This window comes from Taudactylus pleione, unplaced genomic scaffold, assembly GCF_031769625.1.
Source record: "Taudactylus pleione unplaced genomic scaffold, aTauple2 ptg000487l, whole genome shotgun sequence".
Lineage (NCBI taxonomy): Eukaryota > Metazoa > Chordata > Amphibia > Anura > Myobatrachidae > Taudactylus > Taudactylus pleione.
Genome location: NW_028284889.1, coordinates 336,213 through 364,067, shown reverse-complemented (window position 1 = coordinate 364,067; position 27,855 = coordinate 336,213). Strand labels below are relative to the sequence as shown.

The window sequence follows — 27,855 nt, the reverse complement described above, 5'->3', positions numbered from 1 at the left end:
ATACCCTGTAATTTCTAATGTGAGCAAAAAGGTTTCATATTATTCTATATGTAAGATAAATTTGTCCTTCGTCATGTAAGGTTACCAACTTGGTATTTTGAGTAAACTTCAATATTATGTTACTATAGTTTTCATACAACAGAGATAAAGAAACCGACCAGATTTTAAGGTTCACTCTAAGCTTGTATTATACATCACGTGCCGTGTGGTCAATGTCTTGGAAGTAAAACGTCTGCAAGAAAAGGAATATCTTTTTGTTATCCAGTAAAGTATGGTGAAAAGTATAAACAGGAAAAACTGCTCACCCAAAAGAATTTGAAAAACAAATTAAGAAGGACAACAATTGCATTGATGAATTGTTTATACTAGTGGCATGCCCATGTAAAATCAAAAGTTTTATTTTATAAACAGCAGGTGATTGTAAACTATCAGTCAGTAAAGCAAATACAGGGGAAGTTCCACAACGCAAAACTTCAATAAATGAAAAATTAAGAACCATCCACACCTGTCTTTTGACTTGTTGGGTGTTGAATAGCTGCAATATGGAATGACCGTTTGTGGTGAATTCACATCTGCTCATAAAATGCCACATACCAAAAAAAAACAAAATACACAAATGTATTCATTTGCCAGTCCAAATGGTGCACATGTGCAACTGATCAATGAAAACAGGATTTTTGTATTTACTGGTAAAATACCTTTTCCTTGTCCATGGGGGACACTGGCTTACGCTGGGTTACAGTGAGTGGTGTATGGAGCCTGGCAATTTAAATCTTGTAGATTTGCTGGGCTTGGCTCCTCTCCTTCTATACCCCACCTGACCTCAGTTTTAATTAACCAAGCCCAGAAGAGAGAAGAATAAAGGAAGGAACAGAAATGAGGGAACAACCTCTCCCCACATAAAACACAAAAACAGTGACGGCAACCATAAAAACAGCTCAACCCAAAGAAACCAAACACACAGGGCGCGGGGAGGGAGGCCAGTGTCCCCCATGGACTTGGAGAAAAGGATTTTGCCAGCAAGTACAAAAATCCTGTTTTCTCCTACCTCCATGGGGGACACTGGCTTACGCTGGGGACATACCAAAGCAGGTATCATGGGTGGAAGCACACAGTGGCAGCACACAGAAATATGCACCCAAAGCTGGCCTCCGAAGACACAAAAGTGTTAAAACGATAAAAACGCACAAACATATGGACGGACAACCAAGTGACAGCCCAACAGATCTGTGTCACAGTAGCCCCAAGCTGCACAGCAAATGAGGCGCCCACAGAGTAAAATGGGTGGACACACCAGAAGACACAGACCTACCCTACACTAGGTAAGCTTGGTGAATACTCACTCTAAGCCAACAGGAAATCGACTGTTTAGAGGCTTGCCAGCCCCACTTAAGGACATCCATACAGGACAATTTAAATCATCCATCTTCCGGAAGGCAGAGGTGAGAGACACGTACATCTTAAGAGCCCGCATGACAACCAAAGTATTGGCTTAACATCCGATGTAGGAAGAGATGGCACCACAATGGGTGGAATTTGGTGACTACTTTAATCTGAAGAAGGCTTAGTCCGGAGCTTCACCTAGTCATTATGAAATACCAGATATGGGGAGCAAAGAGACAAAGCACCCAGTTCAGAAACTCTCCTGGCCGAAGCCAACGCCAGGAGAAAAACAGATTTCCAAGTGAGAGGCTCGAGAGACAGGACCGCATCCAGACCAGTCTGAAGAAACAGAAGACTGGTAATCTGAAAAGACAGTGGAGAGAACTGATGGCGTTCACACCAGGACACAGTACGCCATATATGATGATAATGGGCTGCGGAAACTGGCTTATGAGCTCTGAGAATTGTTGATATCACTGTGGCCAGAACTCCCCTTTTTTTTTTTTTTAGGAGGATGAAGGACTCAACAGCCACGCCATCAAACATAGCTGAATCAATGCAGGATGACCAAAGGGTCTTTGTAGTATCAGAGGTTGACAAGGTGGAAAGGGCCATGGGACGTCCTGTAACAACTGTTGGAGGACCATGATCTCCTGGGCCAGTCTGAAGCCAGCAGAATTGCAGTCATCTGCGATTTCATGAGCTGTTTGAGCACCCTGGGAAGAAGAGGAAACAGAACAAGTACACCAGACGGAGGGTCGACAGTATGTAGAGAGCATCCACCGCCCGAGCCCCCGGCTCCTTTGGCCTGGAGCAGTACAGACAAACTCAGTGATTTAAGTGAGATGCCATAAGGTCGATCTTTGGCAGGCCCCACCTGGACAACTCCTGAAACACTTTTGAATGCAAGGACCATTCTCCTGGATGAAGATCCTGACGATTTAGATAGTCCGCTTGGCCGGAACATGACTTTATGCCTACTTGACGATGCGAACCACCTCCTTCATGGCAAGTGCACTCCTTGTGCCTCCTTGCCGATTTAAGTACGCCACGGCCTTGGCGTTGTCCGACTGGATCTTTACTGACACCTGAGGAGGAGAAGCTGAAAATGGTTCGGAGTGACATTGATCGGTAGAAGGGCTTCCATTGTGGACCAAATACCCTGGAATTGATTCTGAAGGACCACTGCCCCCCAACCTCTGAGGTTGGCGTCCGTGGTAACCAAAGTCCAGTTCCAAATCGTGAATGGCCGACCCACCTGAAAATGTTTAGAGCGCAAAAAAAAGAAGAGAGACAGTTTCCAATGGGAAAACTGTTTACTCTGGCCAGATGAAGGTGGGAGCCGTCCCACTTCGAGAGGAGATCCAATTATAATACCAGGGAGTAAAACCGGCTGAACTGGACTGCTTCGAAAGCAGAGGTTAGTTTCTCCAAGAGGCGCGTGCACAAACGAACGGAGACAGTCCGCCTCTTGAGTCAGCCTCACAAGAGATTGAATGGCTTGAATTTTGTCCGTAGGGAGAAAAATCCTCTCCTGACACGTGTCGAAGATCATTCCCAAAAAGAGCAACCACTGAGAAAGAACTACATTGGACTTCTTGAAGTGTAGAATCCATCCATGTGAAATGAAGGTCTGATATACTAGGTGAACGTGAGAATTGAGAACGTCGACCAATAGAGCCTTGATAAAAATGTGTCCAGATAAGGGACACTGATCACTCCCAAGGACCGAAGATGAGTGATCATAACCGCCATTACCTTGGTAACACTCGAGGAGCAGAGGAGAGACCAAAGGGCAGGGATGTTAACTGGTAATGCGAATTCCGATTTGCAAACCAAAGTAGGGCCTGATGTAGTAGCCAAATTGGAATATGTAGGAAAGCATCCTGAATGTCCAAAGACACAAGGTACTCCCCACTTTCCATGCTCACCATCACAGATCTTAGAGTTTCAAACTTGAACTTGTGGTAGTACAGATGTGAGGTTGAGAATCAGTCTGAGTCTGACTGAACCATCTGGCTTTGGAACCACAAAAAAAACTTGAATAAAACACTCATCCCCTTTGGTGGGATGGGACTTGGACAATCATGCTGGGGGACAGCCATCTTCAGGATAGCTCTCCTATGGGAGGACACCGGAAGCCCCATGGATAAGAACCGCCGGAGGCGGACCTATCAATTTCACCCTGTATCTCTCGGAGAGGATACACCTCACCGAGACATCAGAATAGATTCTTGACCAGATGTCTTGAAACTGTAAAGGACAAGCTCCCACTACAAGGTCCCCCAAGTGACGAGCCAACAGTCATTCCATGGGATTATCACCAGGCTTAAGGGGCCTATCCATTACCTGACTTTGTGAACAATGCGACCAAAACCTCCTGGTTTTGGTCGGATTGTCCACAAAGTCAGGTAATGGATAGCCGGCAAGTACCAGCGATGCGCGTGCACGCTGGGTCCTTGCCTTCCCCGACTATCTACTGAACATGCCTTTCAACCTGACGCCGCTCGTCAGGTTCGGCATGTTCAAAGATAGGAGGTCGGGCTCTTGTACTTAATGACGTTCAGTGAACGCCGTTCAGTGCGGGCACCGCACCTCAGCGACCTGAAGGTCTGAACACTAGACGTTCAGTCTATCAGGTCGCCTAGTGGATAGGCCCCTTTAGTCTCCTGTCAACTGATGGGACTTTTTTCTTCCACCCCTATGGAACTAAACTGGGTTTTCCAGAAAAGTCCTTGAGATACTGTCTGAAAGGATCAAAATGAGAGGCCTTAGGAGAGGCGAAGTCTGGAGGACACGGGAGAAGAAGGCAAGAAAGTACTTTTGCCTCCTGTGGGCAGGTCAATGATCTTGTCCAACTCTAGACCAAACAAGATGTGTCCTGTGAAAGAAAGCCCTTCTAAAGAGCGCTTAGAAACAGAGTCTGCTTGCCACGTTCTGAACCAGAGGGCTTGGCAAGCAGCAATGGCCACCAAGGAAATCCTAGAACAGACGAGACCTGCATCTATAGCAGCCTCCCCAAGGTAAGAAGCGGACTCCTTAAAAGTGTTCGACCAGTGGCAGAAGGGCCACTCTGGGGGTATCGGAAAGTAGACTGTTCAGAAGCAATTCCGTCCACTTTTCAACTGCCTTTTTTATCCAGGCGGTCCCAGCTGCTACATAAATCGACTCCAAGGTGTTTTCCAGTTTTTGTGCAGAGCCATCTTTTAGGGAAGTGGCACCTGGAACTGGAATAGTTGTCTTCTTGGAAAGGCGAGAAATAGAAGGATCCACTAATGAAGGAGCTTCCCACTTTTTTGCGATCTGCGCAGGTAGTGGCTACAAAGAAAGCATGAGTTGCGAGATCAGGAAATTACGGTCCAGATACTGCCATGCCGCAGATGGTAAGTCCTCCAGCTGAGGAGAAGAAAAAGTAATCGGTTGTTTCTGCTTCCTCCTGAAGAGCGAGGTTTCCTGAGACTCCTGGTAACCTAAATCAGAAATATGTACCACCTGGTGAGCGGCTGTAATTAAGGCCTCTACTCCTACTCCTCTCTAAGGGAATAAAAATCAAACTCAGTCATCTACCTGAGTGCTTCACAGGGCAAGACTCACACACTGCCCCCCAGTCATACCGTTCATTTAGAAACTTTGTCTTGCACTTAACGCAAGCAAATACATTTTGAATAGCCCCACTATCTTTTTGATGGGGACCCAAAGCATTGCCCTTCCCTGTCATCACTGAGGGAAAAGGATACAATACAGATACAGTAAAAACTAGCTAGCAGACATTAAACTGAATAAAGAATCTGTCTAGTATACATACAATAAACCTACACACATGCCACTCTACATGTACAAGAACCACAACCCTACTATGGTATAATAGGATGGGGAGCACAAGCCTGATACTAGTCGGTATCCATAAGAGCTGTTAGGAGGTAGCTGCAGGGCTGATGCTGCCCTGCGGAGTGTCTTGACACTGCACTGCTGTAGAATAGTAACAGAGCCTCTGTAATGGTGGCTGCCGGCTTCTTGCTGCTCCCTCAGTGGCTGGGACGCTGCTCTGGTGGGCTGTTTTGGTGAGCAGTGCTGGCGTGCGGTCATGTAGGCAGAAGCATGAGCAGGAATGGGGAGCGTGACTGCTGCTGTTTTCCTCTAGCGGAGCCACAGAACCGGTAGTAACAGAAGTAAATAATACCTAACCATGCTGCTGAACAGCTGCTCTGGCCCTGCCCTCTTTGGACCTTGCTGAAGCTCCCACAGGACCAGAGGGGATAACAAACCCCGATTTAGGTTGCTATTCGGTCTGGAGACCGAATATTTATTGCTTCCGCGAGCCTCCGGTGCGCACTAGAGCCACAGTGTCTGAGGACTGTGTTCACGAAACAAGGATACTATCCTGTGGCGGATGTGGTGGGACGATCCGGTGCAGCCCACGTTGTAGGCAAGACTCCCATAGCGCAGAGTCTACCTAGCGTGATACAAGAAGAAAAGAAAGACAAAAAAAAAAAAAAAAAAGGTCAGCTTAAGCAGGAGCCTGAGAAAAGCCACCCAGCTCCCACGGTCACTTGACTAAAACTGAGGTCAGGTGGGGTATAGAGGGGGAGGAGCCAAGCCCAGCAAATCTTCAAGATTAAAAGTACTAGGCTCCATACACCACTCACTATTCCCCAGTGTAAGCCAGTGTCTCCCATGGAGGTAGGAGAAAAGCATAAGCACCTATATGATAAAAGAGTGCCAGCGTTTCTGCAACAGCAGGCAATATGAAAGCCGGATTAATAATGGCAAAGGCACAACCCTACATTTAAAAAAAAAATGTGTGCTATACAATAAAAGCTACCCTTCAGAGAGCAAGTGTGCAGAAGTGACCCTTGTTACCAAAGACAGTGTTAAAAAGTTCCATAACAAAAGAAATAGTTGCATGCTTCGCATAAAATATTTTTATTTATTTTTTAGAATATATCTTCATTATTAAAATGCTGTTGGTATTTAAAGCAACAAAGGAAAAAATTATGGGTTTTCACAAACTTGTTTTAAATTACATAATTTTAAACTAATTATTGATTTTCAATGATAAAACAGTTTGCTGTTTAGCGCATAAACTAGGCTGATTGAGAGAAATTGTGTCATAGAAAGAAACAATACAATTCAATAGTAATAATGACGTAATTCAGCCAGAGGAAAACAAACCAATGACAGAGGAAATAAGGTCTTTGCCAAGTACCATACATAGAAATATTAAAGAAAACCATGCTAAAATTGCAGTTAAATGGCTTTTAATTTATTCTCCACAATTGGCAATGTTCCTCTTGTTTAATGAAAGTGCTGTATCACAATGTTACACATGTGTATGGAAGGACAAGGTGGAACATTCATAATGACTGGTCCCTGTCCTGCAGGGTTGGCAGTATAAACCCACCTGCCAGTCTTAAACAAAGCACATAATTTTCTCAGCATTTTTGTAAACCTATTTTTTGTTATGTATTGCTTTACCAAAAAATATAATGCTAAATTAAATCAAAACATTAAGGCTTCGTATAAATGAACTAAATAAATGCCTCCTGAAACTCACTAGAAGGCAGACAGCTAGAGTGTCTTTTACATGTGTAAGCAGTCTTCGGAGACCCCCTGGGCAGCAAGCTCTGCAAGGACATTGTCTAGGTAGTTTGGATCAGGATAGCCATGTCCAGTTAGGTTTGAGCTCATTTCAGTCTTGTGGTGGATTTCATTCCATACTACAGTGTCCGATTCACCCGTTGTGCTGGAAACACCAATAGTGAAAATCAATCTCCTAGACCAGGCCAGTTTTAACAGGTCCAATACCTAGAAAAATAAAAACAAACAATTTTAATAAAGTCAAGCAAAACAAACACATACATTTTATATAAATAAATAACTCTGTGATGAGCGGTCTGGTGAGGCAGAGTCTTTCCTGTCATACTTCGGTATGCTCCAGAGGCTGCCATCAGAAACTGTGGGGCCTGGAATGGACCAAACAGGCAGGGTCCCCCCAGCCCCCTTTAGACAGGGCACACCACACAGCACCCCCCCCCCCCCCCACTAATTTCCAGGTTTTGACTATAAAAACTACAATAAAAATTTAAATCAGTATTATAATATCTTATTTATTATTCTAATCATTTTTATAGTCAAAACTCTGGAGTAAAAAGTGTATGGCAGGAGAAGCACTGCCTCCCGTGTCTACCTTTTCCACACATCCCTGATCAAAACACACCAATTTTCCAGTACTATATACTGCTGCACCTTTGTATAATGCCCACATGAACCCTGTGATCTATTACAGTGGTTCTCAAACTCGGTCCTCAGGACCCCACACAGTGCACGTTTTCAGGTCACACAGCAGGTGCACAGGTGTAGTCATTACTCACTGACAGTTTCAAAGACCCACAGGTGGAGCTAATTATTTCACTTGTGATTCTGTGAGGAGACCTGGAAAACATGACCTGTTTGGGGGCCCGAGGAACGACTTTGAGAACCTGTGATCTATTATAATGTGTTTGAGGCTGGAGAGGCCGTGTCTCGCTTCTGAGAAATGCCTGGCCACAGGCTGACTTGCGGTATTCAATTAAAAAAAAATATGCACGCTGGGTTTTCAGCACTGAAAACCTCACTGTGCGAAAAGCTTGTCCCGACTTTCAAAAAGATTCAAGTTTGGTGCTAATTAACAACATGGCAAGGGAACCATACGCTATGCATCTCACTGCTAAAGCTTAATCCTCCTGGTTGGTTCAGCCTGGTGTTGGTTATTGGAAAATAGAGAGGAACCTTGTGCAGTTTTTTTCAGCCCCTATTTTCCAACAAAATCCCAGGCTTAGAGGTCAGGGGCTGGTTATTGATTTGGGGGGCCACCATACATTTTTTTTTTTACTTTAAATATTTGGTTGCTCCTACGCTGTGTGTTGGATAAGATTTAAATAGATGTTCTTAACCTAATTCAATCAGAAAAAACTGACAATTTGAGTGTTTTTTTGAAAACCTATTAGCCAGTGAAGTGGTTAAACGGGCCATAATTAGGCGTTTCCAGGTGGTGCCACCACCAACGGCACAAGGCCTAAAGGGTAGCACTGTTCAAATTAGAAAATGGAGGAATCAATAAGCAGAAAGAAATAGAGCAGTACTATGGGCGGAGAACGATGAGACGTGGGGTAACTGGTGGATTAAGTTACTCTAACCAGAAGGTATGTAGGACAGTGTGAAAAGAGAGGCTTCCTATTTGCTGTATTGCATGTAGAAATAATCGCATAAATCCTGGTTGGAGAGCTCCATGAGTTGCTGATAATAAGAAACTTGACAATTAAAATGTTTTTATTTAATCCTTTTGGGTGTTAATGTGTCCATATTAAAACAAGAGATATGGTAAGAACTTACCTTTGTTATCTCTGTTTCTACGAAGTCCATAGGGTCCACAGGGTTGACCTTGGGGTATAGGTTGGGAACCAAATCCGGGCACCACTTGGGTCCACTCTCCCTATAACCCCACCCCCCAGCCAGAGGCACCTCAGTTTGTAAGTAGCCAAAGACCGGAGGAGGAGAGAAAAAGAGAGAGAAAACTGGAACACTCTAGAACCATACTCACAGAAAAGGAGACGGGAAACCGGTGACCAGTAACACAGCCCATATGAAGCCAGGTGCGTCAGGGTGGGCGCCCTGTGGACCCTATGGACTTCGTAGAAACAGAGATAACAAAGGTAAGTTCTTACCATATCTCTTGTTTTCTACTTCAGGGTCCATAGGGTTGACCTTGGGGATGTCCCAAAGCAGTTCAACCAAGGGTGGGGACGCTCCTGTGCTGAGAGGAGAATCCGTCGCCAAAAAGGAAGCATCCTGAGAGGCAAAGGAAACCAATGCCTAGAACCTTAAAAAGGTATGGACAGAAGACCACGTGGACACCTAGTAAGGCAAAACAGCCGAGGCGCCACAACGAGCCGCCCACGAGGGTTACATGGCCCGAGAAAAAACAAGCCTCAACGACAGAAATGCCTACCCATGGGTAGGCCCCTGAGGAAGACATACGAGGCCATCCAGCCAACATTTCATTATAGGCCGGCCATCGTTTCCTGTGAAAACCAGAAACCGCAGACCACCAATAAGGAGTCCGAATACCATAAGGAACTTGAACGGATCATATAAAGCCAAAGAGGCTGGACCACAGTCAATGAGGCCACACCAGCCGAGAAGACTGGGGACTGAATGGCCGTACCATAAGTTCCAGAATAATATGGAACCTAAAAACCACTCTAAGAAGAAATACAGGGCGAGAGCAACTCACACCCTGACATGATGCCCTCCAGAAGAGGGAGCCACATGAGAACGCTCCCAATTCAGACACTCTCCTGGTTGATTTAAACACACAGAGAGAGAGAGCTTAAACAATAGACCATGTAATGGCTATCACAACCAGCGGTTCCATTGACTGTCCCCGGAGGGAACAAAGAACCACTACTAACTCCCCAGGAGTCCCTAGGGAGGACAAGTGGAGGCATAATCCAGAAAACACTCCAAAGGATGAACTGGATACCAGAGCGGAGCAATTCCATATCTTAACCATACCGACAGTGTAGAGATCCGCATTGTCAGGAAGGCCAGGCCAAGGGTGAAACCCAAGCCAGCCGGAAGGAATGCCAGAATATCTGAAAATCCTGGACACCGGAGGATCGTATCGACAGGTACGATACCATAAGAATTATGTATGCCACAGTCCGTGGCAGATCCCAGCAAAGTCTGGCCTATCTGCTCTAAACATCTCAATGAAGACAGAGTCAGGGAAGCCCTAGGACCACAGTAGGGGCGCAGTCAAAGACAAACGATCCAGGTCCAGGGAAAAACAAGGACCATGAGACAACAGGTCCAGATAGTGAAGCAGTAGGAACGGAGTATCGATGAGGAGACTCCGAAAATCTTAGTACCAGTGATGTCTGGGACGAACTGGAGCCCCCAGAAGGAAAGCCCCTCCATCTCGAATTAAACTTCCGAAGACCTCGAAGAAGAAGGGAGACCGGAGGACACCGGTACACAAAGTGGAAGGACCACTTCACTGACAAAGAGTCACTGAAGGTAGCTTCAGTACTCCTGGAGCTGGACTGTAACACCGGTAATGTGAGATCAAGTCAGAAGGCCATGAGGATCAATCCCCTCAGGGAGGCCCCCTCTGCCCACCAGGAGTTGAAACCTCTCTTGGAGAAGAGACTAGTCCCCGGGATGCACGTCGCGACGGCTGAGGAAGCCCGCTTCCCAATGGAGAGCTCCGGGAATAAACACTGCAGAGTTGGCCAGGAGAAGACCCTTGGACTATGTCAGAATGGATGACATACCTGACATTGCCACCCAACTACCAGTGTTGCCTAGATGGAAGTCACTGTTGTGACACTGTCGGACTGAACCTATTCAGGTTTACCGTGACATATGGGTTAGGCCAGAGTGAAGGTCCAAGACAGCCTAAAGTATCAACAAGTTAAGTGGCAGGGCAGAAACGACAGACGTCCAACTGCCCCGAAACGAATGCGGACCAGACACTGTCTGTAGCAAAGAACACCCTGGACGAGATGGCCATAGCCACCCGGACAGAGACCAACTCGCCTCCGGAGAAAGTATCATCGTTCGAACAGCGATCCGATGGGAAAAACTCGATCCATCTGGAGGGGAGTCAATTATGGCAAGGCCTGGAATGGAACTGAGCACATTCCACCCTACCAAAAGGTAGACACTCTGGTAGACCGCGCATCACAAAGAGTAATGACATATGTCGAATGCGTAGATATCCGCACACTCCAAGTTGAAGAGTGGAGATCTTGTCTTACGCCAGAAAAATTCTCAGAGTCTGAGAATCCAGCAGTGCTCCCAGATGAAGAAAACCCTGTGAGGGATGTAGGGAGGACTTTTTCTCCGTTGACTAATTATCTGTGCCGAGAAGAAGCCACGGTTATCCTGACCTGGCGGTGAAGTACCTTGGTGATCCTGCTAAAAGCAGGAGACCGTCCAGAGAAAAGAGCATTCGGATACCCTGAACAGGTGAACTGTCAGAAAATCCATAAGGCTGGTAAACCCCGGTGGAGTTGTCCCAAAAGGCAGAGCCCGAAACTTACAAGTGTTGCTGTGGCACAGCAAACCTGAACCCATGCTGATGAGAGGGCTCTGTACGTACCCGTAGGTACGTAACCTGAATACTCAGATATACCCTAAAATCCCCAGGTTCCAAACGTCAGATGATGGAGCATGGACGATTCCACCTGAGTCCAGGCACTGTTGGAATCTGATTCAGGGATTTGAGACAGAGTATAGGCAAATGAGGACCAGTCGGTCACCGCCCCAGAAAGAAAGTAGAACAACCAGTCCCTCAGTGAGATAGTGAGGTTGGCCGAAATAGCTCTGCTTACCACAAAGACTGTATAGCTTTCTGGGATTGTAAGGCCCTGATCAGGTCTGAAGAAGGGCCCGTGTAACAATGCCTGTGAGGAGGCTGCCTGAGCAATGAGAGGCCGTTGAGAATCAGTACCTCACTCTGGAAATTCCCCAGATGTAGACCTGTCCCGTCAGGCTGAGGGTATATCCTCAGGTGTAGAAACAGGGTCGTCCGGAAGTCCAGGACTGCTCGGTACTGGATATGGTGGCCCCCATGGAGGCCGACAGCCTAGGAAAAAACAGGCCTTTAGGCTGACCCTGAGGACAAAAAGACTTAACAGAGTTAGTCCGAATGTAGTGGGAGTAGCTAAAGACGGTATCTCCCCATTAGTGATACTGCCAATGATGCAACGATCTTGTCAAGGTCAGGACCAAACAAGATCTTCCCCATGGAAGGAGTGTGCACCTCTGCTTTCCCATAACGCAGCCATAGGGTACTGCGGCGGATACAGACGCCGCCGAACCCTGAAAGTTAGAAGACCGGCATCCCATGAGGTAATCCCACATATGACCACTGCATATTTTATGTGAGCGGCAAAAGATATTTGAACCTCAGACGTGTTGGAGGGGAAAAACGTCACAAAAGCATCCCCATGCGATGGCCATGGTAGGACAGGCAACAGGCCCTGAAAACGAGTACATTGATTTCAGGCAAAGTTACCACCTACGGATCCGTAAAATCCGTCCAGGCCGGGATGGGAGGCGTATTAATGCCTGTAACCCGATGATTAACATAAAAATCCATCCCAGAAGGGGATTTCCATTACTTGTGAGGACCCTCAGGGAATGGGAAACAGGAGGCCTTTGTGACTCCTCGTATCTGGCGACAGTCAGACTCCCGCTATGAGATCCACCCGCTGGGCAGAAAACGGGAGATGTATGATACAGGTGCAGGATCGACATTCTCTATATCCAGAATGAACCTGGCTACCAGCCCCAAAGCAGGGATAATAATACTTGAAATCGGCTCCCCCCATGTGAGAGGGAAAGAGCCGAATATACCATCCAGTTCACGGCAGAGCCACTGGTCAGTAACCACAGGGCGTATATCACGCCAATTAGTATTTCGTATAAAACGACATCCACCAGGGTGGCCGTTGTGGTAATCCCTGCAAGGGGAATGACAGACCGATCTGGTATCGGAGGTAATTCATGTACTGTGAAAAAAAAACCCCGGCGGGGAGCGACAGTCTGTTGCACAGGGGTAAATTGCAAGAAATTGCGAGATACCCTGAGTTCAAAAGGGCAGTACGGTGAAGTAACTCCAAGCGAGTGACGACAATGGGGCCCGCCCGGCGATCCTCAAAGGAGAGGATCCTGAGAAATAAACCGCCCTTTAAGGGGGTCGTGCAAGGGGCCCCGCACCAGATGGTGCCGCATACATAAACCTTTCTGAGTTAAAATCCTCCGCACTAATTCCTGCAGGCTATGACTTGCAGGATAGCAATAATGGGTGCAGTATCGTGTGCAATCTCCTGGTCAGATATATCTGACTATCTTGACGGAAATATTAAGCAGCGCCATACCGGTCCTGACTGACGCTAAGATTAGCTGCAGGGACCCATTATCAGCGTATGCAACTCACAGTTCCATCTAAAATATGGCAACGTGCAGCACGCAACAGTATGTGACAAACCTCACAGATATTAACAAATATATATATGTGAGGTCTCAGAACCACCCCAGGTACACCTGTATTAGGGCAGATAAAGAAAAGGGATAGATATACACTGACAGGTGAGAGAAAAAGCAGACAGTCAGCACTAGCATAAGTCACATACAATGCAGAAAAATATATATACATACATAAGCATGACATATAATATACTGCACAATGTCGCTACATTCAACTGCCCAGATTCAGTGTCTGGGAAGGCTATAGCGCTGTGTACACTCACCCAAAATGGCCAGGTACGCAGGGGGACTGGGCTCACTGACATCCTAAGAGTTCTGCAGCACCACAGAGAGATAATGGCCGCTGGAGACCTCAGAAGAAGCGTGGCCCGCGGAGGAAGCAGCTCAGCGACGCCAGACTGTAGCATTGAAAGGCGCGCTGAGCTGAGGGGAGGAGCCGCTAGACAGGGAAGGCTTCCTCCCCTGGCTAGCAATTAACCCCCCGGGATGCCGGCTCCCGCTGCCGCTATAATCCCTGGTGGGCTGTGGACACGCGGGGTATGCCTCCATGGAGGGGGAGCCCGCCGCCACCGCTAGCGCCTCCGGTCTGTCCCCAGAGACTGGAGGCATAAGGCTGCATATTCACACGTGGATCACCGCAAGCGGTGACCACGCGACTTACCTGTCCCCGTCGATCCGGCAGCAGCCCAGGGATTCCTCCAGAGCCCGGCTAGTACAGACTCTGGGGTCCCGCTGCGATCCCCAGATCTGTACTGGCGTCGCAGCGCCGGCGGGGTGTAGGAGCGGCAGCTCAGACGTCCATTGGACAGTCTGATGCTGCCGCTCTGAAGAGTAGTAAAAAATAATAAAATAAAACTCTTTTAAGCTTAGGGGCTGCTAAGCAGCCCCCCTGCAGAAACGGTGACCCAACTCCGGCCGGGCACCAACTTAAACTGAGGTGCCTCTGGCTGGGGGGTGGGGTTATAGGGAGAGTGGACCCAAGTGCATCCTGGGAGCTAAAAGCTTTAACTGCGTGGTGCCCGGATTTGGTTCCCAACCTATACCCTAAGGTCAACCCTGTGGACCCCCTATGGACCCTGAAGTAGAAAGATCCATTTTGTCTCTTCTTGGGAGTTGTTTGTTGAACAAACATGTCTCTGAACAGATGCTCTTGGCAGACACCTAACTTTATATTTACAACTTGACCTCTTACAATAGAATCCGCTATGACTATCCTTGGGTGGATATCATTGTCTTCAAAAACATTGACTTCCTGGCTGTTTAATATAGCTTGTATTCTTACAACAGAGAATTCATTGCAAAGAAGAAGATCAGCTATTAGGACAAGTTTACAATCTACAGTCTTAACTCTTCCAATTCCTACAAACTGTCAAATGAGAGTGATGACAATTTATGAGGGAATAGAGATAGCGTTACAATGTAAGCAAGTTCTAATAAGCCATGTTGTTGTGTCATGTACAAATTCAAGTCAGAACAAGATGCATAAGTAAATCTATTTGATACATCACACAAAACTGCAAGCAATACACTTTTAAGGCTTTCCATGCATTGAACTCAGATTTCTTAAGTTTGTATTTTAGAAAAGATGCCGTAAATATGTACTAGAGAGGATAAAAAAAAAAGTCAGCAAAATATAAATTTTTAATATCTATTATCTTGCTAAACATTTTAATTTATATTGAGAAGGGTGTTATAACTGTATTTTTTATTTTACTATGAGGTTCCTTCTCTACAATATGCTGGGTTGTACCTTCTATTAGCCACCAGAGGTCATTGTTGCCATAGCTATTTATGAAGAGCCCTATGACAAAACAAAAGCTGTGTAGGGAATAACATTATAAAGAAAAATGTAAACAGTAATATTGATTAATTACAATACATTAACATGCAAATTTAATTTAGATTTTGCTTAAACAAAGTGGGGTACACAAATGTGGGGTAAGTGAATAACTCCATGCCCCTAACCTTGGAGCTAAAAGCCCACAGTAAGTCCCCCCCAAGAATGCTTTAAATGAAAACAGATATCCCATTCAACCACAGACTAATGTATCCTGCTTACCATTTTTCCTCTGCTGTTGTCTGGAAGATAGCAGTGACGAGGAAAGCCCCTGGCTGTGTAAGGCTTTCCTGGGTTTGGGTGCTCAGGTCCCTGCAGAAAAATCATGTCACAAGTTATAAAAGACTGGCAAACTCTACTTCTGTATTATGTGATATAAATTGTTTACTTTAGTTGTGTTTTTAACATTGTTAAGTGGAGTTAAATCTTCAGCTTTATTACTTTTAATTATCTCTCCCACATCTCAAAAAAAATACAGCTAAAATGATGAGATGCCTTATGAAACAATATGTAAATGACACATTTGAGATGTATTACAGCGGCACTGATCGTGCCGCTATAGTTGTTCCTACTGCGTCTCTTTATGGAGGCAAAGCAGGATGCAGTACCGATGAGATGTACGAATCAAAACTCCCCCCTCTGGTGTCCTTGACAGAGCCCACAGCCTAGTGCTGATGGGCTGTGTCTCCGAGACTTCCCAGCTGGCACCACTGGGCATACGCGGGATCTCGCAAGCATTGTAAGATTTCATGTGCAGCCCAGAGCCCGGCAGTCGCCGCAACCAAGGACAGTGCTGTCCCTGCTCTGGTGTTAGTCAACGACAGCTGTCGGAACAGTCAGTGCCACTGACCTTTCATACATTGCCTAGCATATCGGTGCGCTCTCTTATAGATAGCAGCGCCAATTAATGACAGGTGCATTTACCACCCAACCCCACATTGATACATGGGGAGAAGAGATATCAGCGCTCAGAACGTGGATACCACTAAACCCCCATAATTGCCCGTTCATACATCTCGCTGAATTTAAAGCTATGTTTCTCTCGCATTGCTGTTCTGCCACTTTTCCCACAGCAGGCAATGGTATTAGATAAATCTACACTCAACCAGAGCTCTGTGTCTCATCAGCATCACCTAATCAGTGGATATCGGTCTTTTCAAAACTGGAAATTGTAAAATCATTGTTTTAGGTTTGCGGAGGTGTGCTAGCCTGAAATTCCTGAGTCTGGGTTCCAGATGTCTGATCTCCAGTTAAGTTATAACTGCCTGTGACAATGACCTGGCTAAACAAGTAATCTGCTGAAATTGTGCCAACATACCAGGAGGCCCACTTTATACAGCAAGTACATGCATTAAAACGATTTTCAAGAGAAATGTATAAATTCACAAAGTTTGTTCGATCTTACAAGTAAATTTTCAAACTCATTCTTAAGCGCAGATTATTTTGGAATTAAAATGTGGTTAGGAATTGGTTTGAAAATGCTTTTTTTCCTGCAACGTCCTCTAATTATTATTATCAATGCAAGATTATTGAGCCTCTGCCTATTGATATCCCTGCTGCCCAGCACCCATAGCCTAATGAAAAAAAAAGTGGTGGCTGATGCTGCACAGGACCAGGCCTGTCTCACCGTGGTTCCACATACTGTTATCCCTGTGCTTTCTACTGCTGCTAATGTAACTTTGCTACTTTCTATACAGCAGAATTTAGCTTGTGTGTATTTTAAGAAATTAGATTCCTTAGCACATATTCTATTACAAGCAAATTTTGTCTTTAATTTCAGTTCTACTGGAAAGCTGGGCTTGAACTGAAAAGACAAAGTCTGTATCTAATCAATGCTTCCAAAGATGTAAAAGGGCTTCGTCAGGCTGGTTGCTATTCCAACGTGTTTCTCCCGTTATCGGGCTTAGTCAGGGCTCGGAGCCCTGATGAAGCCAGACAACGGGAGAAACACGTTGGAATAGCAACCACATTGGGAGAAGGCAGGTTTACATTTTAGCAGTAACGGACATGTCAGCTGCAGTAACATCTAGGCTATACTAAATATATTCTGACAGTAGGGGAGACTTGAAAAAAGGAACACAGTAGCAAAACTGAAATGTGGTTAAGGACTGCAATGCCCCCGGCTATTAAGGTGTTAAAATCCTAATGTACCTGTATTCCTGGGTTAATGGTATACACAATGTGGATTGTGCCAGAATCTTGATGACCAGGCAAAGATTGAGGTATAACGAAAATGTCCATTTTTCCTTTTGGCTGCGTCCCAGTCTTTTCACCATATATTGTCTTACAAGCCGGACACTGCAAACTGCCATCCTAAAAACCACAATTCCAAAAGACAGAATGGTCACCTTATATGCATACATCAGAAAAGTTTACTGTAGCATGGGGAAAATATTCACTAAAGCAAGAGTACTGAACCGGAACTTACCTCTCCCTGCCCAGTTATTGACTAGACATGTTCTTAATATATATATATATATATATATATATATATATATATATATATATATATATAGCGCAAGATATATTTTCTTATTTTGCCAACCACTTTCAATTACCTATCCTTTTGTTTGTAAAGCAACCAGTCGGTCGATGACAGTCTCCACATTGCCTATGCATCAAGCAGATAACATTAAAAGTAGTTTCTGCCCAATAGACACAAATTGGCAGTATTCTGAATAGAACACAGTATTTGCAGCTGTCCTATTATGATGTCACATCTGCTTCAGTGTTTTTAGACCTTTTTGTCAGATGTTACTATGGTATACTGAAGTAAAATTACAAGCATTTCATAAGTGTCAAAGGCTTTTATTGGAGATTACATTAAGTTTATGCAGAGAGTCAATATTTGCAGTGTTGACCCTTCTTTTTCAAGACCTCTCCAACTCGCCCTGTCATGCTGTCATTCAACTTCAGGGCCACATACTGACTGATGCTGCGCATTCTTGCCTAATCAATACTTGGGAGTTTGTCAGAATTTGTGGGTTTTTGTTCGTCCACCCATCTCTTGAGGATTGACCACAAGTTCTCAATGGGATTAAGGCAGAGGTTTTCAACTGCTGTACTGCGGCACACTACTGTGCCGCGGGCGGTTGTGAAGTGTGCCGCAGCGCTAGAGCCGGTCACATTAAAGAACTGCGAACCGGGCAGCACTGCCACTGAGCTCCTCTGGGAGGCTCAGGCACGCCTGGGCCGTGACCTGCCTAAACGCAGCAGCGTGACATCAGAGGTGACACCGCATTGCCTGCCTGGCCTGCCCGTCTCAGACAGCCCTTCCCTCCCACTCGCGGCCAGCCAGTACTACCCTCCCGCCCGCAGCCAATCACCCCTTCTCTCCATCCCGCATCCAGCCAGTACTACCACCTTCTCCCGCAGCCAGCCAGCCCTTCTCTTCCTCCCGCCTGCGGCCAGTGAGTACTACCCTCCCGCCCGCGGCCAGCCAGCCAGCCCTTCTCTCCCTTCCACCTGCGGCCAACCAGTACTACCCTCCCTCCCTCGGCCAGCCACCCACCCAGTCAGCACTTCTCTCCCACCTGCCCGTGGCCAGGCAGTACATCTCTCCCTCCCGAGGCCAGCCAGCCCTTTCCTCCTAGCCTCCTGCGACCAGCCAGCCGCTGCTGACAGCTCTGCACCGTGGGAACCTGCAGCCAATGACAGACAGATAAGTATAGAAAAATGTAAATTTATTTTTGATGTGGTAGAAAGTATGATTTGATTTTGTGGGGAGCAATTTTTTTTTTTATATTGATTCTGTGGAGGCCTATGTTCTTTTTTTCTGTGGGGGCCTATGTTATGTTATGTGGGGGCCAATGTATGTGTGTGTTATTTCTTTGGGACAATTGTATGTGTGTTTTATTCCTGTGGAGGCCAATGTGTGTGTTTCTTTATGTGAGAGCCAATGTGTATGTTTTGCATAGGTCACGCACGCCGCATCGCCGGATGGTGTGCCTTGGCAATTTGAAAATTTTGCGTAGTGTGCCTCGAGTTGAAAAAGGTTGAAAATCACTGGATTAAGTTCTGGGGAGTTTCCTGGCCATGGACCCAAAATTTCGATGTTTTGTTTCCCGAGCCAGCTCGTTATCACTTTTGGCTTATGGCAAGGTGCTCCATCATGCTGGAAAAGGCATTGTTTGTCACCAAACTGTTTTTGGATGGTTGGGAGAAGTTGTTCTTGGAGAATGTTTTGGTAGAATTCTTTATTCATGGCTGTGTTCTTAGGCAAAATTGTGAGTGAGCCCACTCCCTTGGCTGAAAAGCAACCCCACATATGAATGGTCTCAGGATGCTTTATTGTTGGCATGACACAGAACTGATGGCAGCGCTCACCTTTCCTTCTCCGGACAAGCGTTTTTCGAGATGCCCCAAACTATCTGAAAGGGGATTCATCAGAGAAAATAACTTTACCCTAGTCCTCAGCAGTCCAATCCCTGTACCTTTTGCAGAATATCAGTCTGTCCCTGATGTTTTTCCTAGAGAGAAGTGGCTTCTTTGCTGCTCTTCTTGACGCCAAAAGTCTTCGCCTCACTATATGTGAAGATGCACTCACACCTGCCTGCTGCCATTCTGGAGCAAGCTCTGCACTGGCGGTGCCCGATCCCACAGCTCAATCAACTTTAGAAGACGGTCCTGACGCTTGCTGGACATTCTTGGGTGCCCTGAAGCCTTCTTCAAGGAGAGAGATACAATAGTTGTGAAGTTCTTGATGATCCGATAAATGGTTGATTTAGGTGCAATCTTACTAGCAGCAATATCCTTGGCTGTGAAGCTCTTTTTGTGCAAAACAATGATAACTGCACGTGTTTCCTTACAGGTAACCATGGTTAACAGAGGAAGAAAAATTATTTCAAGCTCCACTCTCCTTTTAAAGCTTCCAGTCTGTTATTCTAACTCAATCGGCATGACAAAGTGATCTCCAGCCTTATCCTCGTCAACACTCTAACATGTGTTAACGAGAGAATCACTTACATGATGTCAGCTGTTCCTTTTGTGGCAGGGCTGAAATGCAGTGGAAATGTTGTTTTTGGTATTAAGTTCATTGTCATGGCAAAGAGGGACTTTGCAAGTAATTGCAATTCATCTGATCACTCTTCATGACATTCTGGAGTATATGCAAATTACCATCATAAAAACTTAAGCAGCAGACTTTGTGAAAACCAATACTTGTGTCATTCTCAAAACTTTTGGCCATGGCTGTACACATAAAACAATAAAAAGGGCTAACATCACAATGCATTCGGTATGGGATCCCGGCTGCCGCATGACCGGCAGTTCGATTCCCGGCTGCGGCCACCCGACAAAACAGCAGAGCCCGGCAGCGCTGGAAATCCTGATCCTCCCTAAGGTAAGTATAACCTAACCTAACCAACCCCCCTAACCCTCCTTAGGGGTGCCTAACCCTAACCTCCCCCCCAAATGCCTAACCCTAACCTCAGCTTCCCCGCTGCCTAAGCCTAAGTCCCCTGGGGGGGTGCCTAACCCTAACCCTCCCCCCTTGCCTAACCCTCCCGGGGGGGGGGGTGCCTAACCCTAATCCCCCCCCCCCCCCCCCGGTTCCCTAAACCTAACCCTCCCCCCCCGTGGCCGTCCGCTGGTGACGCCGGACATCCCTTCGATCAGGATGCCGGGCGCCTGTCTCCCTGCGTCGGGAAAATGACAGGCGTCTAGATTTTAGACGCCTGTCGTTTAACCCTTGGCGGGATAGAGGATTCGGGAAGCCGGCGGTCGGGATTGCGGCCGCCGGCTTCCTAAACGTATCCCATCACAATACCACCATATCGCCACATATTAAATACAGAGAAATCAGCAATGTAGAAAATAACAATCCTACTTTATGTGATCCCAGCCTTCTTATTTCTTTCTTTGGCCACTATAAGCTGTACTTGAAGATGATCAAAAGAAATGTACCTCTGATACGCTTAAATGAAGGCAATTCTCTAGTTTATCGATGTTCACTTTTGTATTGCTCTTTATTGGATTAGGTTTATTTATTTTTTTCACTTTACGGTCTCTAGTGCTATGTCGACTGTGTTGTCTTACTGGATTTCCCATGAATCCCCTTCCCTTTTGTCCCCCTTCCCCTTTTTTTCTTCTCTATACTCCTTAAAATGTAATGCTTTTTCTCACTAAAAGCAATTGATAAAAAAAAAAAAGAAAAAAAAAAAAAAAAAGAAAGGTGAAGTGTACCTAAGAAAACGGTGACCAAGTTGTGAAGTTATTTTGAAAGCAGGGTTCTGTAAAAAAGGTATTTTTGTTGGGCAATCCTCCCAACATCCTATCCTAAAAAAAACAGTACAGATGTATACATAAAAACATTATGAACATTCAATACAAATAAAGCATAACATTTTAAAAGTCTTACTAAATTTTGTAGTTGAAGCGTGTTTCACATACAGCTCTGCTTCCTCAGGCAGTGAGGAAGCATACCTGTCTATGTAATACATTGCAACTACAAAACTAGTAAGACTTTTTAATTTTATTTAATGCTTTATTTTTATTGCCTGTTCCTAATGTTTGTATATATTTATCTTGATTTTTTATGATTGTATATTATGCAATTTTTTTTCTGTAAATTGTAAAACAAATTGAGTTTATTGTCTGTGAATTATAGGAGTTGATATATGTCCAGGACACTGTGATATTACATGTAGTTTTAATAACACCATTTGTCCTTTCCATATGGGGATCATAAAATACCATTTTCTTATTTATAAATATCTCATTATTGAGTAGGGATTGCCCAACAAAAATACTATAAAACTACATTGTGATGTCAAAATAACTTGGTTAGCGTCGGAGAAATAATCTATTACTATAGAAATTTGGTGGGGTTGTTGGCAAGCCCCCACTTTTTCTCACTGGCTGCAAACTAAGGTAAATTATTTCACTGTATTGGCGCCAGTCACTAATGTTTTTATGTTCTATAAAGGTTTATTAGATAAGACAACCCAGCCACCTATGACTTTTATAGTTCGTTATTTGCCCTTTACTTACACAACAATCTACGGTTATCAATTAGTTAATATCCATAAAACATTTGCAAGTCATAGGCATGTACACACTTGTCAATATATTGTTTGTTAAAAGAACGATATATCGCGAATGCATTGGTGGGTGTGTACATTTGATATGTCTGTGAATTATGTCGTTCACAGATATATCAGGTCAGCTCTGCAGCACAGTCGATTCCAATATATTGGTGCATCTGCTTGTGTGTATACGCGACTCGCCGACTACCCGTACACTTGCTGCAGGGACTGCCATGTGATGTCAGGCCAGATACATCAAGCTAGTTGATTGGCAAGTGTGTATAGCTTACCAATCGGCTGCTGATCGATCCGTCGTCCTAGTGTGTATTGTACCCAGCTTACCACCCCTAAAAACTTTTAGCCAGACAACTTCCACTGTAATCATACTGATAACCTAGCTCTTTATAATAAATGCCTTGTTCTACTCAGTCTACTCGACTCCATCATCCCTGTGCATGTACACAAAAAGGCAGTTCCTCACATATGCACAGGATACATATCGCAAAACTGCATTTCTCTAAACTATGCAGCAATTTAATATGCATACAAACACAAATGATTTACACATTTCAAGCAAACAGAATGACTAATACAGAGTTCTTTCATACAGATGCGTTTAAAAACAGGTTCTGCAGGAACCATTATTTATACAAGTTCAATAGAAGAGGAGGGATTGTTGAAGTATAAAGGGCCAATTGAACATAGAGGCAATACCTTGTTCCCACTATTATACATCTCAAACATGCAGAGCTGGTGGAAAACATGACCACACTTCTTCAGTTTCCCCACAGCAGTAGGCTTGATGCTTTTGCTTTCTGAGGACTCATTGTACCCTGATGCTGCAGACAGAGTCTCCATGCAGATAATACAATCCTTGAAGATAAAGTGAATATATAGTGACAATTTGTACTGAAAATTACACGCGTTTAATGTGTCAGACCAAATTTAAGAAAATATTATAAAATACACAGTGTATCACACCTCTTCTGGAGGCTTCTGTATGTTTTCCAGGTATTTCTTCACAACTTGTTCTGGGTCAGCAGTAACGCCTACAATAAACATATGACAATTACTTAAGACTACATACATACAAGTTAACAACAAGTATACATAGCTGTACTTGTACCACCCTTTCTAAACAACTTCACCCATTCTTCCTGGGCCAAGCATTACAAATAACACAGGCTATGACACTACTATTTTTTAAAAGTGAAATAATACATAGCAGGAAAACAATTTGTACTGAAAAGGGTTTGTATATTTCAGTGACGATCAAAATAAAGAGCTGATGACAAGTGAGTACAAAACAAGTGATGTGATTGGCCGCTTAGGAATGCTCTGCTAATGCCGATTGGTGCTTTGCTGCTTGGACATATATTTGCTTAAAAGTGCGCAAATATATTTTTTGCACAAGATGAGAAGTTATGTCTGCTGCTTTAGAGGGGTTTTTGAGGTTTAACTGATGTCTAATTGCAAATGCATAAAATAAATACATTAAAACATGGGAGGAAGTGTGACACAAGCTTTTTAGTGGATGCATTTTGGGGCACAATTGCTGCTGTCTCCATATTAACCCTATAACCTATGTAACTTTGTTAAAACTCATTCACGAATACTCAAAATAACTTTTTACTAAAACATAGTTTTCCCATAGCCAAAGTTGAGCATCCCCCCTCACCCAAACCACTGAGCACTATTATCAGATGTCGCCTTTATTTACACCAAATTGCTGTTTGAATTATGCACACCAATAATTCCTATGAATTCACAGCATGTTGACGGAGACACATTTTGCACTTAGGAGTTGAGTCATAAGCAAAGAGGCAGGAAAGTTGTTGGAGGGGGGACAAAGTGCAGAAAATGTGACCCATGTTGACCAGAAGACAGATGGATATGAGTCTGTTGGGAGGTGGGTCACTTGATGCAAAATGATAATGCTTGGCAGATACTTCGGATCGGCTGAATGCGTCTCAATCTCTCCCACTTACGCTATTACTATAGTAATGTTGGTGCTGCAATATATTTGCCTTACTATAGTTATGACAGCAAATCGGTCTGCGGCAGTAAAGCATATTTCCATTTCACCTTTTAAAAGAGGAAGCAGAGAGACGTGTGTATGGATTTAAACATGTAAAAAAAAAAAAAAACTTTAATTTTGTCTTTGCGTCTTAAGCTGGGTACACACTGGTAGGGAGGCTGGGCGGGGCCATGCTGCAGTCGGCAGCATGGCATCGTTAATGAAACCCCCAGATTAAGCTGCATGTACAGCCAACTGGGGATATCGCTGTGTAGATAAAATTAAGCATAATAAACATATAACATAAAAATTAACATCGATGTTTATAATCTTTTTGACTGATATGGGAGGAAGGTCAGAGCCCGGTCTGGATGATGGTCCGCCTATGCCCGTACTACCTGTCCCTACCTTATCGCCGATCTTCTTTGGAGTTACCTCCGTTGGGGACTTCCCTCTGCTTCTCTGGCGGGGACTTGTTGCGGGCAGTCGGCTGTGCTGCGGCGCAGGTTGATGACGTCTAGCGCCCGGCGCCGGATGTTGTACTCGGGTGCTGTTAGGCGCTGTCAGAATTGACTGTGCTGCTTCCTCCTTCCTTCTACGCGTTTCAGACCATCTAGGTCCTTTCTCAAGAATGGGAGAGACAACTCCCACAGCTCTTTAAATAGGCAAAACTTGATTGGTAATTGATTTAAAAAACGGATGTTATTACCGGATGTGCCTCAGGTTTTGGCACCAAGCACATGTTCCTGGGCCAAATAAATAAGTAAAAAAGTTTTTTTGAGAATTTAAAAATGTTAAAAACGTTGATTATGCTTAAACATATGTGTATTTATTAAACTATGTGTGTTATAAAAAGTATTTGAGTTCTATGTCTATGTTTAGACCATTTGGTTCCAATGTATTTAAAAGAAAGATAAATTTTGTTTCTGTTCTCTTCAAGAGATTTACCACATCTTCTCCTCTCCAATGGGGTAGTATCTTCTGTATTCCCAAAAATTTGAACCCCTTGGGGTCTCTGTAATGATGGTTCAGAAAATGGGCTGATAAGCTGTGAGTGATAAGGCCCCTTCTTATGTTGTAGATATGTTCTGATATCCTTACTTTCAGTTTACGTTTTGTTTGTCCTACGTACTGAATCCCACAGGGGCACTGGAGTAAGTAGATGACTCCTTCGCTTTTGCATGATATCGTTTCTTTTATCTTTTTTGGTTATTGAAGATGCAAAATTCTGTGTTGGTTTTGTGCTTGAATTTTGTTTCTTACAACCCATGCATCTGGTACAGAAGTGGAAACCTTTTTTCCCTATATTTCCTGCCGTTTCGGATTTTGGTAGGAAACTTTGTGTCAAATGGTGTTTTAAATTTTTTGCTTTTTTGTTTCCTACCAAAATCCGAAAGTTGTCTCTCCCATTCTTGAGAAAGGACCTAGATGGTCTGAAACGCGTAGAAGCAAGGAGGAAGCAGCACAGTCAATTCTGACAGCGCCTAACAGCACCCGAGTACAACATCCGGCGCCGGGCGCTAGACGTCATCAACCTGCGCCGCGGCACAGCCGACTGCCCGCAACAAGTACCCGCCAGAGAAGCAGAGGGAAGTCCCTGACGGAGGTAACTCCAAAGAAGATCGGCGGTAAGGTAGGGACAGGTAGTACTGGCATAGGCGGACCATCATCCGGACCGGGCTCTGACCTTCCTCCCAAATAAGTCAAAAAGACTATAAACATCAATGTTAATTTTTATGTTATATGTTTATTATGCTTAATTTTATCTACACAGCGCTCATTCTCACTCTTATAAGCCATTAACAATATTGAGCTGCTTTACACTACAAGCGCATTGCACTCATCTATTATCGACTGGGGATATCGCTATAGTCCCGCGGGAGCACACATTGTTCGTCGGTGAGTGCATACACACTGGACGATATGAACAATATATTGTTGAACTAAATTGTTAATGGATATCGTCCAGTGTGTACGCGGCCTTAGACATTAGTTAGATAACACTGTCCAGATATTTACTATATATTATATCAATTGTATTTTTTAGCATTTCCTACTATCACCCTGAAGCCACATGTCCTGGTGTAAACAAGGCGTATATACTACCATTAGTTTCAGGAGTAAATCAGGTGCATCTGCTACCCTAGCTGTACTAAAAGCATATTGCATATACAGTCACCTCTGCAATTGAAGCATAATGCGTTTGTTTTTCCTCCTGGGTATTGTTTGTGCTTGAAATTTAGATGCTGATTACATCCAACTCACCATGAGTACCATAGTAATCATTGACCTCTATAACATATAGGTTCAATGCGCACAGAGTTGAAAAATTTAACAAGGGTAACAGAACATGTTCTACTTTTCCAGAATGTTTCATTGCTATATTATGTAAAGCACCGGTGTCCACTGAACCAATGTCTTTCAGAGATCAATGACCTAACATATGTCACATACTGTTTGTATCTCTTGTCCAATTGTCTGTCAAGGAAACAGTAGAATTATATAAAGATACCCGAGTGTGCATGATAAATGGAAATGACACTGAGAAAACTGGAACCAGCTAATCTGGTTATATATTAGACCTCCTGCAGATGCACCCTTCTCGCAATTCCAGGTCTCGGCTTGAGCCGAGCATCTTTTTAGCCCGAAACTGCGTCTTCGTCGCAATTTGACAACCGGCTTCGCAAAACTGCACTGATAAATTTGATATAGGGCACTTGTATACAGATGTGTCCTTATACATCTTTGTTGCAGTCATGCTAAAAAGCACCATTGGCGCACCAGGCCTCATGAGACCCTGCTAGCACCAGGCATGTTTGTGCCTTCTTTAGCTGAAAATGCACCTAAAGCCAGGTACACACTAGACGATATGTCGTCCGATCCGGCGGATGGGACGACATATCGTCCTCATCGGCCAGTGTGTACCGGCTAGGTCACTGACGATGCGCGCAGGTCCAACGGGCAATATAGTCAGCGGCAAGTGTGTACACACTTGCAGATGCCGGCACCTGTCGCTAATGAAGTCGGTACACACTAAATATCGTCTAGTGTGTACCAGCTTTAAGTCTCAATGTGATGCGACTACGACACACCAGTAGATTGCTGATTCATTGATATGCAACACTGTGTGATACTGAGTCTCTGAATACGAAGTGCTACAATGCAGCGGCCAGTTTTTTGTATTCCAGGTTCCATTGTGGTACATTTACAATATATGTGTGTACTTGAGCTTGTATAAGTGTCTCATATCAAATAATTCAGCAGTCTGCTGGTGCGCTCTAGTCGCATCGCAACTTAGGCCCGTATTCAAATAGAGGCGAAAAGTCAGACAAGTTTTGCCTGTTAAACTTTCCACCTCCTAAACACGTGAAAACGGAAAGCGGCGAATGCGGAACAGGCGGAAAGTAGTCAGAAGTTGGGAAATCAGTTTGTACCCCAAAATAAGATGCACTAACATAGGGAATCAATGTAGATGTGTACTAATAGCCCTAATAAAAGTGTTTGGTGTCCTTTAGTTGTTTAAATGGCTTCTTATTAGCGTCTTTGCATGCAGTAAG

The 27,855-nt window shown here is 44.5% G+C and overlaps 1 protein-coding gene across 3 annotated transcripts in view; it reads right to left on the bottom strand.

Moving 5' to 3' along the window:
- Window positions 1–6,334: 6,334 nt before the first annotated feature.
- DTX2 (deltex E3 ubiquitin ligase 2) overlaps window positions 6,335–27,855 on the bottom strand; it is a 78,850-nt gene continuing 57,329 nt past the window's right edge. For all 3 annotated transcript variants that reach the window (XM_088449508.1, XM_088449507.1, XM_088449509.1), the window contains 5 exons: window positions 23,263–23,330; window positions 22,996–23,154; window positions 17,408–17,569; window positions 15,479–15,568; window positions 6,335–7,188 (listed from right to left, as the gene is read on the bottom strand). In XM_088449508.1, the coding sequence (XP_088305634.1) occupies window positions 6,964–7,188; window positions 15,479–15,568; window positions 17,408–17,569; window positions 22,996–23,154; window positions 23,263–23,330 (704 nt within the window). In that variant the 3' untranslated portion in view covers window positions 6,335–6,963. The remainder of the gene's footprint in view (window positions 7,189–15,478; window positions 15,569–17,407; window positions 17,570–22,995; window positions 23,155–23,262; window positions 23,331–27,855) is intronic.